Genomic DNA, 16,036 nt, shown 5'->3' with positions numbered 1-16,036 from the left:
AGCATGTCCTATTTATTGTTGTGGTGAGGTTTAGGTCCCTAGAGCGTGTAGCTCGATAAGATTGGGATTTCTTTTAAGTGGAGCATGTCCATCAATTCTGGGTTTGACATAGCTTTATATGTCAGACAGAGGTGGTCTCTGAGTAAGCTGTATGCGACCGAATAGAGTTGGAGTTTCTTGAGCCGGTCGGCATAGGGCAACTGTTTGAGGCCAGCAATCCTCTTGGTGAGGTACTTCTGGTTACTCTCCAGTTGTTGTAGGTGTCTTGTGAGGTACATCCCAAACTGGGCATTGTACTCGGAGGGGCCTGATAAGTGATGAGTAGAGGGGGACAATGGCTTCCTTTTCTAGATGCGAACCCTTTTGTGATTAGATGGGCCCCAGAAAGATTTTTTGACCACTGTGGCAGTGTGATTTATCAAAGGAGAGGTTACTATCCACTTGGATCCCAAGGTCTCTTATCACACTTTCTGTGTTAAGTGAACTTCCCCCTATTTGGTAATTCATGTGTACCGTGTTTTAACCAAAGGGGATGACAATACATTTTTTGGCATTTATCTCGAGGCCATGTTTTTGGCACCAGGTGTCTGTCTCAGTGAGGCCGTTTTGCAGGATGTCCACCGGCAGGGTAATCTATTATGGTACCCAGTTTGCAGTCATCTATGAACTTGGCTAGCCATAGACCCTCAGTGTTTGCTTGCACTTTGGAGAAGTATATACCGAACAGGAGAGGTCCCAAGACTGAACCCTGGGGCACTGCACTTGTCACTGGTTTGGAGTCTGATCTGGAGTCTGTAACTCTCACCGTGTGGGTTCTGTCCATGAGCCAGTTGGCCACCCATCTAGTGACGTAAGGGTTTATGTTAAGATTGATGAGTTTATGTATGATTCCTGAATGGGGGATAGTATTGAAGGCTTTAGCGAGGTCCAGGTAGGCTGTATGGACCACCTTGCCCTCGTCTATGGCCTTGGTAACTGTTTCAAAGAAGTCTACCAGGTTTAGGAGACATGATCTACCCTTTACAAATCTGAATTGAGTAACATCCAAAGGTTGAAGGTTACCAATGTCCTTGTTTAGGAGTTCCATGATGATACGCTCCATGGCCTTGCAGACCAGGCTTGTCAGGCTAATAGGTCGATAGTTCCTGGGGTCTGTGGTGGCTCTTCCTTTGTGGAGTGGCATAACTGTTGCTGTGCGCCATTCAGTGGGCACATAGCCTGTGGTGAGGCTGTGATTGAACATGGAGTTTAGGTGGGGGGGGGGGCTAGTTCATTTTGGAATCCGTGTAAGACACAGCCTGGGATGTTGTCTGGTCCCATGGATGCTATGTTTTTGGCTTTAGAGAGTGCCGTTTTTACCTGCGTGTTTGTGATTTAACAGGGATTTACAATAATTTGATATAGTTATAGGCCCTTTGGGGGGTTAGAGGGGGAGTAAAGTTTTCATTGAACCTATCTGCCAAGATGTTGGCAATATCAGTTGGCTCTGTATATTTTGCGCCATTCTGTTGTAGGTCAGTGCAGATCTGAGTGTTGCCATGGAGATTCTTGACATAGCTAAAGAATGCCTTGTGGTTGTCTTTGGAATCCTTGGCAATTTTTCTTTCAAAATTCGGTTTGGAGGATTTTTTGAGGGATCTTAGCTTCTTACTGAGGCCCGTCAGGGAATTACTCCATTCCTGGGTTTTTACTCTCTTTTGCAACAGTTTCTTCCTTCTGTTGTAGAGTTTAATGGCAGGGGACCACCAGATTGGCTTCCTTTTGTTTGGAGGATAGCGTCTTGGTTTTGTTGGGGATAGCACGATCCGTGCACTCATGCCGGTGCTTGTAGAGTGCATTTGTGTAGGATTCAGCAGTCGTGACTGTGTTATCCATCTGCAGGGGCGTCGTGAAGTTAGCCACCTCATTTTTGAGTAGCGTGAAGTTCGCTTTGGAGAAATGTTTTACGATGGTTTTCTTGTGTGGGGCCAGGGTCGAGATGTGGATATCTATGGTGATTAGTTTATGGTCTGATCTAACAAGAAAGGGGTTGATTTTGGGCATTGAGCATTGTTGGTAATGACCAGGTCCAGAATGTTGTTGCCCCTGGTGGGGGTGTTGACAAGTTGATCCAGGGCATTAGAGTTTAGAAATTCCAGGAAGGAGACTTTTGTAATTAACCTGTTATCTATTTCCTGTGACTATTGAATTGCTTCATTGAGTAGTGCATTGCCTGAGTTATACTCTTAATGCACTAGCCTAATAAAAGTTCATGCCAGAATAAAATATTTGCATTGTTCCTTCTTGCATAATTGAAGTGTATTCTTTGGGATCTCATGCCAAGGATTTATTGAAACTCAAGTTAAACTGTAAAAGGGCCTGTGCAGTGTGCTTTCTTATTTCCCTTTGATGTTTGTGATCCTGGGGAGGGCAAACGCACATATTGGTTGGCTAATTTAGCTCATCTCCTAGATAAAGTACTTACTATGTTACCTCTGACTGAATGCAAACTGAAAGCAGTTTGTGATAAAATGTGTTTTTCTTTGAGAGCCAAATGTGTCAGTACATAACAAAATCCTTCCTGTCAGCTGCTACATTTTATGAGGTATGCCACATATTTAAAACTCTTGCATACTAATAACAGAATGCATTTTAAGCACCATCCAGTAACATTTTAAAGTGTAACAGTAGAAATAAGTTCATAGCACTTGATGATGGTTTAATAGTAAACCAAAACATTGCTGCACTTAATTCCACTATATTTTTGTGCTTCCATTTTGAAGTTAGATCACGTCACATTTTCTGTAAAAGATTGAGAAGTATGATTATTATTAACATTAGAAAATGCATTTCTTTTAAGAGAGAGGTCTGCATTGGTAAATTGAATAAGTACAACAAATCCTGATTGAACTTATTTATGAAAATGTGTGCAGAGTTAAATACACTGAATATATTTTTTCCTAAAAAGTAATTGAATACATTTTTCCTAAAGGTGGCACTGTGGTTGAAAAAAGTTTTTGGCAATCAGCCTGTTCCAGACTATGAAGTAGATACTAGAACTGTAGATATTTTGTACCAGCTAGCAGAGCTGAATACTGCACGGGATAAAGACTTTTCACTTGTCATTGAGGATCTGAAACAGAAGACGTCAGAATATGCACTGGAAGGTAAGAAATATTATTATTCTTTGAAATTTTCCACCAATGTTTTGTGAATTCAAAACATGATTTTGTAATTAAAATGACAAAGAGCTGGAGAAATGACGGTAGTTTTGAAGTCTTTAATTTAAAAATACTTCATCCATCCACAGCCCCTTTTTCCCATTTTTGTACTTGGGATTGGGGTGTCACTTTCACACTGGCAGTCATCTAGAGGTAAGGTTCATACCATTGGGTGGCTGGCCCTGCCATGGTTTTTCTTCCATACCGCATACTCACATCTGTGTTCAATTTTAGTGTGTCTAATTCACCTACTGCATGTCTTTTGGAATGCGGGAGGAGACTGAAGCACCCTGAGAAAACCCATGCAAACACAGGGAAGGCATGCAGACTCTGCACAGAAGGCACTCCAGTTGAGAATTGAACTGGAAGACTTCTTGCTGTGAGGGATCTGAATATTGGCTGAGCATGCTAATTTCATGATAATACAGGTGTATTTGTGATGTACATGCAAATGGTATTTATTTATTTAGTTAACACACACTGGATTTTACAGAAGGTTATTTACTGAAGAGGCTGTATTGGCAGTCCATTCCATATATCCTTTATGTTCACCATTTCATCACTGCTGCAGTAGCTTTAGCCGTATGGTTTATGTCCTGCATAGGATTTAGCAGCCGGTCAGCTTTTAGAACTTAATGACCTCTTCCATACACCCAAATTGTTGACAGCTCGAGTAGAGATGAATAAAATCATTGATTTGGGCACCGAGCCCTTTAGAGCTTTCCTGGATGGTCAGATAATGTTTCTCCATTGCTGGGCAGATATGTTCCCTTCAGGGAAAATCCTTTCAATATTAATTATTGTTAATAGAAGCATAACTATTTTAAGCTAGGAAAAAGTGTTTCAGTGTACTGTCATAGGACTTTCAGTCACGTTTTGTAGTGAAGTGAATTTTTACTTTTGTGTTAAAGGTTGTTAGAAGTATTTTTTTTCATTGTTTTTGTGTTTAAAACATTTGTTGAATTACTTTTGGGGACTGGGGTAAGTGTTTGAGATGCTTTTATGGTGTTTGTGGGGAAAAATAGTTTATTACTTAACTGTTTTACTGACTGTTCCTGTCAATCTTCCCTGAAAATCAGGTTTAAATTTTGGCTTCAGCATGGAACTTGCTGCTTCCTCTGTTCTTTCTCCTTCCAGCCACAAAATGAAGAAAGTTTTCAGACAGATATTATTCCTTCAGCAGGTTACAATTTTGTCTCCGTTGCAGATGGGTTACTCTGCTATTGCTCTTTCTGTTTCCTAGGCCATTCATCTTCTCCTGTGGCTCCCTTTGGTGCATTCCCTTCAGCCACCATAGACTGGGCTTAAACACTACTTCTGTGGCTATTGGCGTGCCCTTAGTGTTCAAGGGAAGAACCACTGTTGTCACCATTAGAGGCAGAAGCAGGGAATCGCTCTTTTCGTAGCCAGACTGTCTTTTACTTTAGACAGAATAATTTATTGGGCTTGGCTCAGGGTTTAATTCAGGCAATTGTCCCTTCAAATTCTGGTATTGCTGGCAAAAGAAATTCTACATTTTTTTTTTAAGATTCCCAGTATGTTGAACAGAAAAATGAATTTAAGGGGGCAACTTCTTTCCCTCCTCAAATGACCGATTCTGATTCTGAGGAGTGTATTTCTTGTGCTAGTCCCTCAGAAGAATTTTATCTTTCTGAACCTATATCCAGAAAGAACCAGTTTCATTAGGAACATGAGGATATTCCACTGTCCTTGAAAAAGATATATGCTTTATTACAACTGGAATTTCCTAAATCCTCTCCTATTCTTCCAACATTAGAGGATGTTATTACAACCAGTAACTTGCCTAACAGCCAGACCACTGCCCATAAGAAAGCAGATACGTTGTATAAAATTCCTCAATCTATGCAAATCCATTATCTTCTAATTCCAGATCTGACCCTGCAGTGATTTCATTAGGAAATCCTGCTTCTAAACATCTGGATCTGATGTTATCCATGTCACTGTTCCTCACTGTTGGGTTCTAGGATCAGACATCAGGTCTGTGCCTGCAACTTGTCAGATAGCTTGTAGGCTCCAGCTCCTCTCACTCCCATAATCCCTTGCTGCCCTTTAACTCCCCAGATCTCATTTGTTGTGCTCTGCATCAGACTTAATTGCCTGGACTCGAGTCTCCTTGGGGATAAGGCCTTTAATATTTTCCTTACTTTTTGGCTAAATTATATTCTTTTCTGTACTTGATAGTTTCTGCAGCTTGTTTGACTGTCTAGCATTACTCTCTTCCTCCACTCCCATTTCTGTTATTGCAGTACAAGTGTAGTTTTTTGGTACCTATTTTTGTTCTCTGTTTCTTTAGAATAGTAAATAGTTTTTAGATATTGTATTTGGTTATTGGTGGTCTTTCCCATTTGTGGACTTCGGCTTCTCTCCCGGGTACCAGTTTTGGTGCTTCCTTTGATTTTTGGTGCTTGGTTTATTTTGCAGCCATGTCGGACAAACCAAATAGGCTTTGAAAAGGTGCTCCTCATGTGGTAGGAAGATGCTCGTATCTGACTCACTCTAGAAGTGCCTCTGTTGTTTGGGGGGGGGGGGGTACCACCTGGAGGTTGAATGTGACATTTGTGCCTCATTCAACCCCAGGGCTTTGGACGAGTGCTGTAACAAGTTATTGTTGAAGGGAATGGTCCGGGGTCCATTAGCCCAGTTCCTGGCAAAGCCTGGACCCTCTGATCACAAGAATTAGGCCACCTCTCTTCCAGGGTCATCTTCCCCTGAGAAGACCAGGCTGTTGGATCACAGTTCCTCAGGTCTGACTCCAGCCTCTGCTGCGTCTGATCCGACGCACACTGATCCAAAGTCTCATGACTCTACCTTCAGATCCAAGGCTTCCTCTCTGAGGCCTTCAGATCCAAGGTCGCTGGAGTCTACACCTGGATCCAAGGCCTCTGGTGTGAGGCCTTTGGATCCAACCAGGTTTGGGCCTACCACAGATCCGACTTCCTTGGCTCAGTCATGCAGGTTCCAAATGGTCAGATCCTTTATTGTTCTCCGATCCAAGGTGGATGGATCCGGGATCTATGTCTGATCCCACCATTGTTATTCAGGACTCCCCTCCGGGTTCTGGATTGTGGGAGTCCCCTTCTGCTTCCAAGCCCAGAAGCTGATCTGAGAGGCACAAGTGGTCCTTGGGGTTCAGGCATCCATCTGCAGCTAGGTCCTCTCCTTCTTGGTCCTGCAGGAGCTTGCTCCCCTCCGATATGGACAAGATGACAAGGTCCTTCCTCAAGGCTCAGATTGAGTTGGGGCTTCTTGCTTCTCTGGCCCCATCTGGCCAGGGGCTCTCTTCCTACCCCTTCACTTTCTTCTCCTCATCCTAACCAGGTGATTTTGGACTTCCAGGCCTTGGGGCACATCAAGAAGGAGATTGGGACCCTCTAACCCACCTGTGTCCCTGACTTCCTCTGCTCGTCCTCCCCAGGGCAGATAGAGTCCCGGGCCCATTCTGTCATGCCGGAGTCCTTGGGTGAAGGTTCTAGTCTGTTTTCGGATCAGTCCCTTCCCCTTGGTGCTTTAGCCCTCTGCAGTTCAGGACCAGTACTTTCCAGAGGCCGGGAGGCATTGGCTTGCTCTCTTCCCTCTTCTCAGGGGGGCCTGCCTGCCAGGAGTGGGGATGTGGCATCGTCTAGGCCTTCGACCTTCCAGGTAGTAGAGAGGCTGTTCTCCACTGGAGTTACATCCCCTACTTTCCAGGGACCTCCCCATCCCCTGAGAGTGGACTCTTCTCATTCTGTTCCTGGTCAGCCCTCTCAAAGCATCCTTCAGGTGGGAGTTGCCCCCTTGGGTTTACCCCCTCTTCCGAATCCTCCCCTGAGTCCCCCCTGGAGGAGGTACCTCGGAAGAGATCATGCAAGAGGAGGCACCTAGACTCCCTTATGGAGTCTCTCACCTAAATACGGACCTCGATGAAGAGGACGGGTCCCTCAGATCCCTCCGATCTCCGCTCGAGGGTGTCTCCTTTGGGGACATCTTAGAAATCCTCAAGTTAAAGGGCAGATGGTCTTCCGTACCCTCATCCTCCCGAGGGGACAGTATTCCTGAAGGCTTTCAGGATGGAACCACATACCTCCTGGGTTTCCCCCCTGCTGATGAACTCATAGACTTCATCGCCAGCAGGGCATGGAAGGAGCCGGATACTGTGGAGCTGGTACTGAAATGCAACTACAAGTTTGAGTCCTCCTGACAGGCAGTGTTGGTCAAAGGGCATGCCAGTCGATATGATTGTGTAAGCTGCCACCACCAAAAAGTTGGCGGAGCAAAGTACACCTCTTCAGCCCCCTAACCATGAATCTCGGGCGATCGACAGACATGGAAAGCAGGTTTTATCTCCGCTACCTTCGGTATGTGGGCACTAAACTACTTGGCACATTTTGCCCGACTCCAGTGGGATTTGGTCAAGGAACTCGCCACTTCCCTCTCTGCATTGTTGCCTGCTGGGGAACTAAGTAAAGTGTTCCTCAAGCCGTCTACTCTCGCTTCCCTGTCAAATTCCTCGATGAGGCTAATTTCCAGTGCTGCAGTAGGCACCTCTCGAGCGGCAGGTACAGGCATTGCTATTTGACACCATGCCTGGCTGTGCCTTTGCGGGTTTGCAGAGTCCTTTAAGGCATCTTCAACAACACCCCTTTTGATGGGTCCACCCTCTTTGGTCCTTCAGTTAAGGAAACACTCACCCGCAGTGAGCAGGAAAGCAAGACGTTGTCTGTTGTGGAAATCAAGTTTTCTACCCCTCAGCGGTCCTTTTCTGAGACTCAACAGGGGACTAGAAAATTATGTTTTAAGAAGTCAGTCTTCCTTCCAAGACACTCGGGACGAGCCCTCTTCTAGAGGACTGGGGAGAGAGTTCAATAGCAGACGCCATGCCAGGGGCAGAAGGGGTCCGCATAATCAGGGCTCCAGGGAGCCCTTCTCCGAGAAGCCCTCCCAATGCTCCTGATATGCTGCCTGACCATCCTGCTCTGTAGGCAGTCAGGGGTTGTTTGTCACTGCACCCTTTGACCTGAGCAAACATCATTTCCAGGAGCTATTTAATTCCTTCTCCAAGCCACATGCTCCAATCAGGAAGTGCCTCCCTGATGCGTAAACCCATCAGAGGGAGTTGGCTCAGCAAGAAGTGCTCAGATTTCTTGAGAAGAGAGCCATTCAAGAGGTCACCCCAGGACAACAAGAATACGGAACTTACTCTCACTTCTTTATAGTGCCAAAGAAGATGGGCGACCTATGTCCAGTTCTGGACCTAAGCGTGTTAAATCTCTCTGTCAAGAAGTAAAAGTTCCGAATGGTCACTGTATAGTCCATTGTGCCTCTTTTGCACAAGGGTGATTGGATGTGCTCTGTGAGCTCCAGGATGTGTACTGTCATATATAAAAATAGACAGGTGCTCCAAAAGACTTCTCCGCTTTTATGTAGGGGCCAGCCATTACTAGTTCAGGACCCTGTCCTTTGGTCTTACCACAGCCCCCCCCCCCCCCCCCGGGTGTTCACCAAGTGCAAGGCAGTGGTTGCAGCTCACCTGAGACTGCAGGGATTCCAGGTGTTTCCTTACCTTGACTATTGGCTTCTCACAGCTCCCACCAAGCATAGACTGGTCACAGCTAGTCGCTGCATGGTTCACCTGTTAAAACAGTTGGGAATCACAGTGAATCTCCCCAAATTGAACCAGATTATATCCCAAAACTTGGTGTTCATCGGAATTCAGCTGGACATTGTGTCAGAGATTGCAGCGTTACCTCTCAGGCATGTTCATCTTATCAGATCTCATATTCCATGCCTCCTAGACCTGTCTTGTCTTCCGGACTGCTTCATTCTCAGGGCCTTAGGGTTCATGGTGGCGGCCATCTCTTTGGTGCTGCTAGCCAGGTTCTACATGAGGGTTCTGCAGTGGAGTCTAGCAGTCCAGTGGTCATTTTTCTCACCCGATGACTGCCTCAATTCGTCTCACCCTGGAGTGCAGACATCATCTCTTTTGGTGGATTCATTTTCCCGACATCCTTGCAGGCAGACAATTTTCTCTTCCTCCCCCCAGTGCCACTGTGACCTCTAATGCTTCTCTGTTGGGTTTGGGGGGGGGGCATTACCAGGGAAAGACTGTCCAAGGTATGTGGTCCCCTGTGAGACCAAACTGTATATAAATTGTACTTGAGATGAGAGCAGTAATTCTCACATTGCAAGCCATTCTGGACTGTCTTTCTGTAGGTACCATTGCAATTCACACGGACAAGATGGCAGTTGTGTGGTGTATCAACAAGCAGGGCGCCACACGTTATCTGCTTTGTCACGAGGTCATGAGGGTGTGGGAATGGGCGATGTCATTGGGGCACTTTCTTCTTGCAACACACACATTCCCAGGGAGTCTGTGTTAGCAGACAGACTCATCAGGGCCATCCTGAGTCCTCACCTTTGGTCCCTGAATCCCTCCGTGGTGAGGGAGATTTTCCTTTGATGGGGTCATCCATGTTGCAGTGTGCTTGCTTCCCCTCATAACCACAAATGCAGCCAGTATTTTGCCCTGATTCCCCCAGCTAGGGTGTCCTACAGGGATGCTCTAGTTCACGATTTGCCTCCAGGTCTCCTTTATGCTTACCGTCCTATTCCTCTCATTCCCAGAGTGCTTTAGAAAGCTCAGCACATCAAGGCTTCTTTGGTTACTTTGATCCTCATTGCCCCCTTTTGACCTCGGCAGGTGTGGTTTCCCCTCCTATGGCCTCACCTGAGGTACCCCCCTTGGGTACTAGATCCCTTTCCAGATCGCATTTCTAACATCTCCAATCCTTCAATCCCAAATCTTCAGACTCCATCTGACCACGTGGTTTGTCCACTTCCTGTAATCCCAAATCAGTCCAGGCTTCCATCTCCCATCAGACGCATTATTCTGGCCTCTCAGAAGGTCTCCACCAGAAAGGTTTACACTAGCAAATGGAAAATGTTTTCTGTTTGGGCCAAGCAGCAAAATTTGGGTCCATTCTTGGCTCCCATTCCAGATATCTTATTGTTCTTATCTTCACTCTTTTTCAGGATTGAGCTAGTTTCTCTACTATCAAGTTGCAATTGGCAGCTATGTCTAACTTCCATGTTTGTGAGGAGCCTACTTTTTCTTCTCTCCTTTGAAAGGCCTTTTTGAAAGGTGTTTTCCTGCTTCGGCCTCCATTCAAAGATCCTTCTTCCCTTGGGATCTTTCATTTGTGCTGCAGTCTGTTACACAGAGTCTCTTTGAGCCTGCTGCAACTTGTGATATGAAATTTCTGTCATGGAAGACCACCTTTCTGGTAGCTAAAACTTCAGCAAGAGTGTCGAGTTGCAAGCTCTTTCCATTAAACCACCATATTTGGTATTTCATAAAGACAGAGTGGCTGTTGGGAACAATCCTTCCTACATGCCTAAAGTAGCCACAGAGGCAAATTTGAATCAGTCCATTCAGTTGCCAGTTTTCTTCCTCAGCTTCTCCAATAAAGGGGAATATTTACTGAATACACTTGACGTTCATAGACAACTATGATTCTACTTGGACAGGACCAAGAGTTTCTGCAAATCTTACTAGCTGTTTGTGGCCTTTTCTATTGGCAGACAGGGTTAAGTGGTCTCCAAGGTTACTAGTTCGCATTGGTTTTCGAAATGTATTTCTACGGTTTATTCTTCAAAAGGCTTGTCACTGGCTTGTCACTACCAGGACCAGTCAGAGCTCATTCCACAAGATCTGTGGCTACATCAGCTGCTTATTTGGCCTGACATTCCTTGGATGAGATTTGTGCAGTGGCCACTTGGTCTGCTTCTCACAATTTAAGCTTGACTTAGTTTCAGGATCAGGGCTTCCTTCGGCTCCACAGTTCTTTGGCATGTCCTTCCATGAGGCCACCAGGGGTTTTATGGTAGCTGGGGACTCTGACCCAACAGTGTGGAATAGTGACATGGATAACCTCAGATAAAGAGCTATGCACTTACCATAACTTTGCATCTGTGTTATCCTGTGTCACTGTTCATCGTTAGCCCTCCTTCCTTCACCTGCCCTGTGGAACCTAGAGGAAGTGGAGATGTCCTGTCTGGTGGTTAAGGTCTTTCTTGGCTATTTTTTAGCTCCAGGGTAAACTTGATCTGAGGGGTAAAAGTTCAGCAAGGGATTATGGGAGTGTCTGACAAGTTGCCGTCTCTGATCCGATGTTGGATTCTAGGTCCCAACAGTGATGAATAGTGAAACAGGATAACACAGATGCCAAGTTATGGTAAGTACATAACTCTCTCTTTTAATGCTAATCCCTCCCCTGTAATAAGGATGGGAAAGCCTTTGATAGATTTAGTGAAAATGTACACTTCTGCCACACTTTTTTTATTTTATTTTAGAATTTTTAATTGTCAAGCTCCTGTGTTAAAGCTTATGCTTGTATCACTTGAGATTGAGTAACATTACAGACCTCTCTCTCCCTCTTCTGAGTAAACATTATCTACAAATATTCTTATTACTTTTGTGTCTCAAGTGACTAAACACTCCTTGATTTGTGAGTAACATTACAGACCTCTCTCTCCCTCTTCTGAGTAAACATTATCTACAAATATTCTTATTACTTTTGTGTCTCAAGTGACTAAACGCTCCTTGATTTGTGCTTATGTTTCAGTTGATACCTCCTCCAGAACAGCTAGTAGTGGACCTGTTATGAGAAGGTTTGCTTGGTTATTTGCACCAAATCTAATAAGGATGTTAAAGCTGAAAGTTTGAATTCCCACTTTATATAGAGACGTTGTTTTTTACCATCTGATGCTGAGGTCCTGAAAAAAGGATGATAGAGAAAAATGATTGAGGGTGTTGCACAGATTCTCAGCCTTCCTTCTCCAATTTTGTTAAAAGGTTTTATACCTACCTTTGTATCCTGTAATAAAAATAAAATAAGCAGAGATTGAAAGCAGATTTAAAAAAAACAAAGGAAAATAGATCCTAAAAAGCAAGGAGGAGCCTCCAGAACCAAGTACAGTTAAACAAGTTTGAATGACTATCTGCAGAATGCTTCCCTTTCCCAGCCTGGCATTCCTTTAATTCTCGCCCAAATTACTGCTCTCCATTTTGTTGTTTGACAACAGATTCTTAGACAACTGGTGTCTGACCGTGATACAGGTGGCAGGGATATCCCTTCTTTTCTGGGGATTCCTTCTCATTTACCATATCCACCCCCCTATCATTCAGCATCTGCTAAGTTGGGAAATTTTTTTTATTCAGCAACGTTTTTTTTGTTTCAAAAAAGAAGCCTCTTGGAAGCCATTCTTGGAGCTTTCCTTTCTAAAACAGCTTGTGAGAGTCCCAGAGTTCAAAGTGCTTTCCCCTCATGACCTGTTACCTCTGATTCCCCCTTTAACACTAGATTTAAAGGATGTTCATCACATTCTTATAGCCTCTAGTTTCAAAACCTTAAGATTTTCTGTGTCTGGATTACACTTTCAGTTCCTTGCAGATCCTTTTGGGTTATCGACTGCTCTGAGGGGTTCACACAGTGTCTAGCCCCAGTCATAGCCTATTGCAGACTGCAAGGCATTTGTGGTTTTCCTTATCTGGATGAGTTGCTTATTTTTGCAGAGTATTTTTCTTACTGTCCGGAATCTCTCTGTGAAAGAGATCTCTCAGCCAAGTGACTCTATTTTAGAAGAACACACACAAGTCTTGAGTCCTTTTCACAGGATTATTTTCTTGGGGTGTCTCCTAGACACCTTATTCAAAGAGCTTTTCTTCCCCAAGAAAAAGTAGATCTATATCCAGATCCTTTTGTGAATTTTTCTACTCAGTGCAAATATTCAGTGGGGAAATTTCTCAGGGTTCTAGGATTCATGGCATCTGTAATTCTCTAGCCATACTCCACATGAGAAAGGTTCAGTGGTACCTAAAATATGTATGGTTCTAATATCAACAACCTCTGTCATTCCAGACTCTTGCATTGGAATTTGTAAAAAGGGATTTGTTTTTAATTGGTCTCCCATTTACCCCTTCCAGCTCCATCACAGTCTTTAACTACAAATAACATTAGACTCTGCTTGAGGAGTAGTGTCTATAGGAGTAAGAGTATCTTTGGAGCAAAAAGAAAAGACCAAAACCCATTAATGTAAAAGAGATGTTGATAGTAAGACAGTTGACAGCAATTTATTATCTGTGGTCCCCTAAACCATTACAAGTGATTGCAGATGACATCACAATGATGTGGTACATAAACAGACTGGGAGAATGCAGATCTTACCTTCTGTGCAGACTAGCCATGGTAGATTGATGTATAGCATTTCCACCCAATCTCACTCTACAGGCATCGTTGCAGAGCAGAATTTTGAAGCAGTCAAGCTTAGCAGGATGAGGATAGTTCCTCACAAATAGAAATTATATCAGGAGGTCTTCCAGAAATTGATCCAGCTGTGGAGGATGCATTAGATAGAATTATTCACCACCACGTACAGCATAATTCTGCTCCAAGATTCCTTTCAAGCAGGTTTGGAAAAAAGATGACATTTCCATTCCAAGAAATGTTCCTGTATGCTTCCCCTTTCCACTGATATTGGGGGTTATTTTGAGGATTTTAAAAGTATTATCCAAAGAACCTTGTGGCATTCCCTTCAGGCCTAGGCAACTGTGATTCTTCCTTTTGCAAATGGCTAAGGGCAGTTACCACAAACTTCATCATATACTGAACCAAGCCAGGGTACCTTTTTTGCTAGGCTTATATAGGCCCTAGGGCCAATAGCCTAGTACTTACCTATGAACCTAGTCAGAGAAGACGGGGGTTGTTTAATACAACCCAACTTCAAACAATTTCAGTTAACTGCCAGGATGATAGTTTTTAATATATTTTAGGCTCCTACTTTCTGATGATATCCTGCAGGTATTAAAGAAACCTGCCACTAGGAAATCGCATTACTAAATGGAAATGTTTTTATAGTTGGTGCCAAATCAGGAATCTGAACCCTTTTTAAGGCTGTTATTTCTCTGGTTGTACAATATTTGACTTGTTATCCTTTGGCCTTTTTTACTCTCCTATCAAGGTTCATTTATGTGCCATTTCAGCATGTCTGTCCATGGCTGCTACCATTTTAGTGCATTCCCATGCTGAAATGTTCCTGAATGAGGTGTTGCATACCAAGCCATCTAGAAGACAGGTGGCTTCTCCTTGGGTTATCAAATTTGTTTTGGAAAAAAATAACTTGCTCCATTTGAACCAGCCCTGCCATGGCAGGTAGGCTGATTTTTGAGGTTTATAACATGGAAAATAAGTTTTACTAATTGCTGTACTACTTATAGGCTCATGGAGGTTTACAAGGTTAACAACCACAAGGGCCTTTTTAAGCCTAGCCATGCATTCCAAATCTCTGATAAGTTCTGGTATCCTTGGTAAGTGTAAGTAGGGGTTTGGGAGATAAAACATTAACAAGCAGGGTCTTGGGAGATGAACCATTTAAAGTTGCTTGTGTCCATTAGAAACAAAGGTGCCAAGCCAGGGATGAATTTCCTGTTCCCCATCCAATTGTCCAAGTTGCATTTGAGTTGGGTTAGGGAGGAACTCTGTTTCACATGGATGAGATGGGGAGCCTGTTCAGTGAGGGGATAGTCTCTGGGATACATACCTGCCTGTCCAGCAGGTCCTACTTGTATCACAGACAAGGTTTAAGTCTAGAATGGGTAATTCTGGTGCTGTTTGATGGGCCTCCTGCATATCCACAAAACTGAGTGGAGTCTGACAATGCTTTTGTATGCCAGGCATAGATCTCCCTTAAACAGCCTGTTGGAGACAGAACACAGGGATAGGGCCTTGAGACGCTCTGCACAGGACATTTTACTTACACCCTGTATTTTGCAAGAAGAGTTTCAGAACTGCAAGCAGTCATGTTGGGTCAACCTTATCTCATTTTTCACAAAGATAGTGTTTCCTTGAGAACTAATCTTTCTTTTATGCCTTAAGTGAGTGAAATCTAGGTTACTTTGAGCCAAACCTTTCATCTCCCAGTTTTCTTTCCAGTTCCTAAAAAACAGGGAGAAAAGATTCTTCTTGTAGTGGATGTCCTTAGCCAGCTCTGATATTGTCTTGACTGAACTTTAACCTTCAGAAACTCTAATCAGCTATGCATTTCTTATGAAGGTAAGAAAAAAGGACAACCCCTGACAAAGCAGTATACCTCCAAGTGGTTGTCCCTTGCTATTTCCTTTTCTTGTACCCACCAGCAGAAGACAATTCTAGGGGTCAAGGCACAATCGACCAGGGTCTTAGCTTCATCTTTTACTTTTTAAAAATTGTTGGATTCTAGAAGCAACATCTTGGTCCTTTGTATGTATCTTTACAAAGCACTACAAATTGGATTCCTTTTCCAGGTCCAGAGCAGTTTTTTTCCTGGGGCCCCTGGACTCTTATCCTTCCTTCTCCCAGTCAGTTTAAGCTGTGGTAGTCTATCAATGTAGCTAAGGCTACTGCATCAGTGATCAAATAGTATGGTTGTGCAAGTAAACTTACAATAATAATAGATGTTTGAATTATCAATGCTGCAGTAACCACTTCCTCTCTGCATCCCCTTTATTTTTGTATATTTTTTTGTCACCAGAGTGAGTGCTTTGATTTATACTTCATGTAGATCTCTTTCAGGGATCTAGGCTCCCTTTCTCGGTTGTCAAGAAAGCTCTGAAGGACTTAGAGCCCAAACTGTTCATTTTCTTCACTTCTGCTTAAACTAAAGTTCTAGGTGTGTGTAACGTGGTCTTCATCTCTGGAAGCTGGCCCAGCTATTGCATCCTATGCAGGATATAACTATATAGTTAAGACTACTGCAGCAGTGATCACTTTAGCATGTACTGCTTCAGTAAGTTTACTTGCACA

General features: G+C 43.8%; 1 protein-coding gene across 1 annotated transcript in view; it reads left to right on the top strand.

Moving 5' to 3' along the window:
• HAUS1 (HAUS augmin like complex subunit 1) overlaps positions 1-16,036 on the top strand; it is a 545,328-nt gene that overhangs the window by 25,025 nt on the left and 504,267 nt on the right. The window contains exon 2 of the mRNA XM_044088993.1: positions 2,972-3,146. Coding sequence (XP_043944928.1) covers positions 2,972-3,146 — 175 coding nt within the window. The remainder of the gene's footprint in view (positions 1-2,971; positions 3,147-16,036) is intronic.

This window comes from Protopterus annectens, chromosome 1.part1 (assembly GCF_019279795.1).
Source record: "Protopterus annectens isolate FY-2018-M chromosome 1.part1, PAN1.0, whole genome shotgun sequence".
Lineage (NCBI taxonomy): Eukaryota > Metazoa > Chordata > Ceratodontiformes > Protopteridae > Protopterus > Protopterus annectens.
This window is presented reverse-complemented; position numbering and strand designations above follow the sequence as displayed.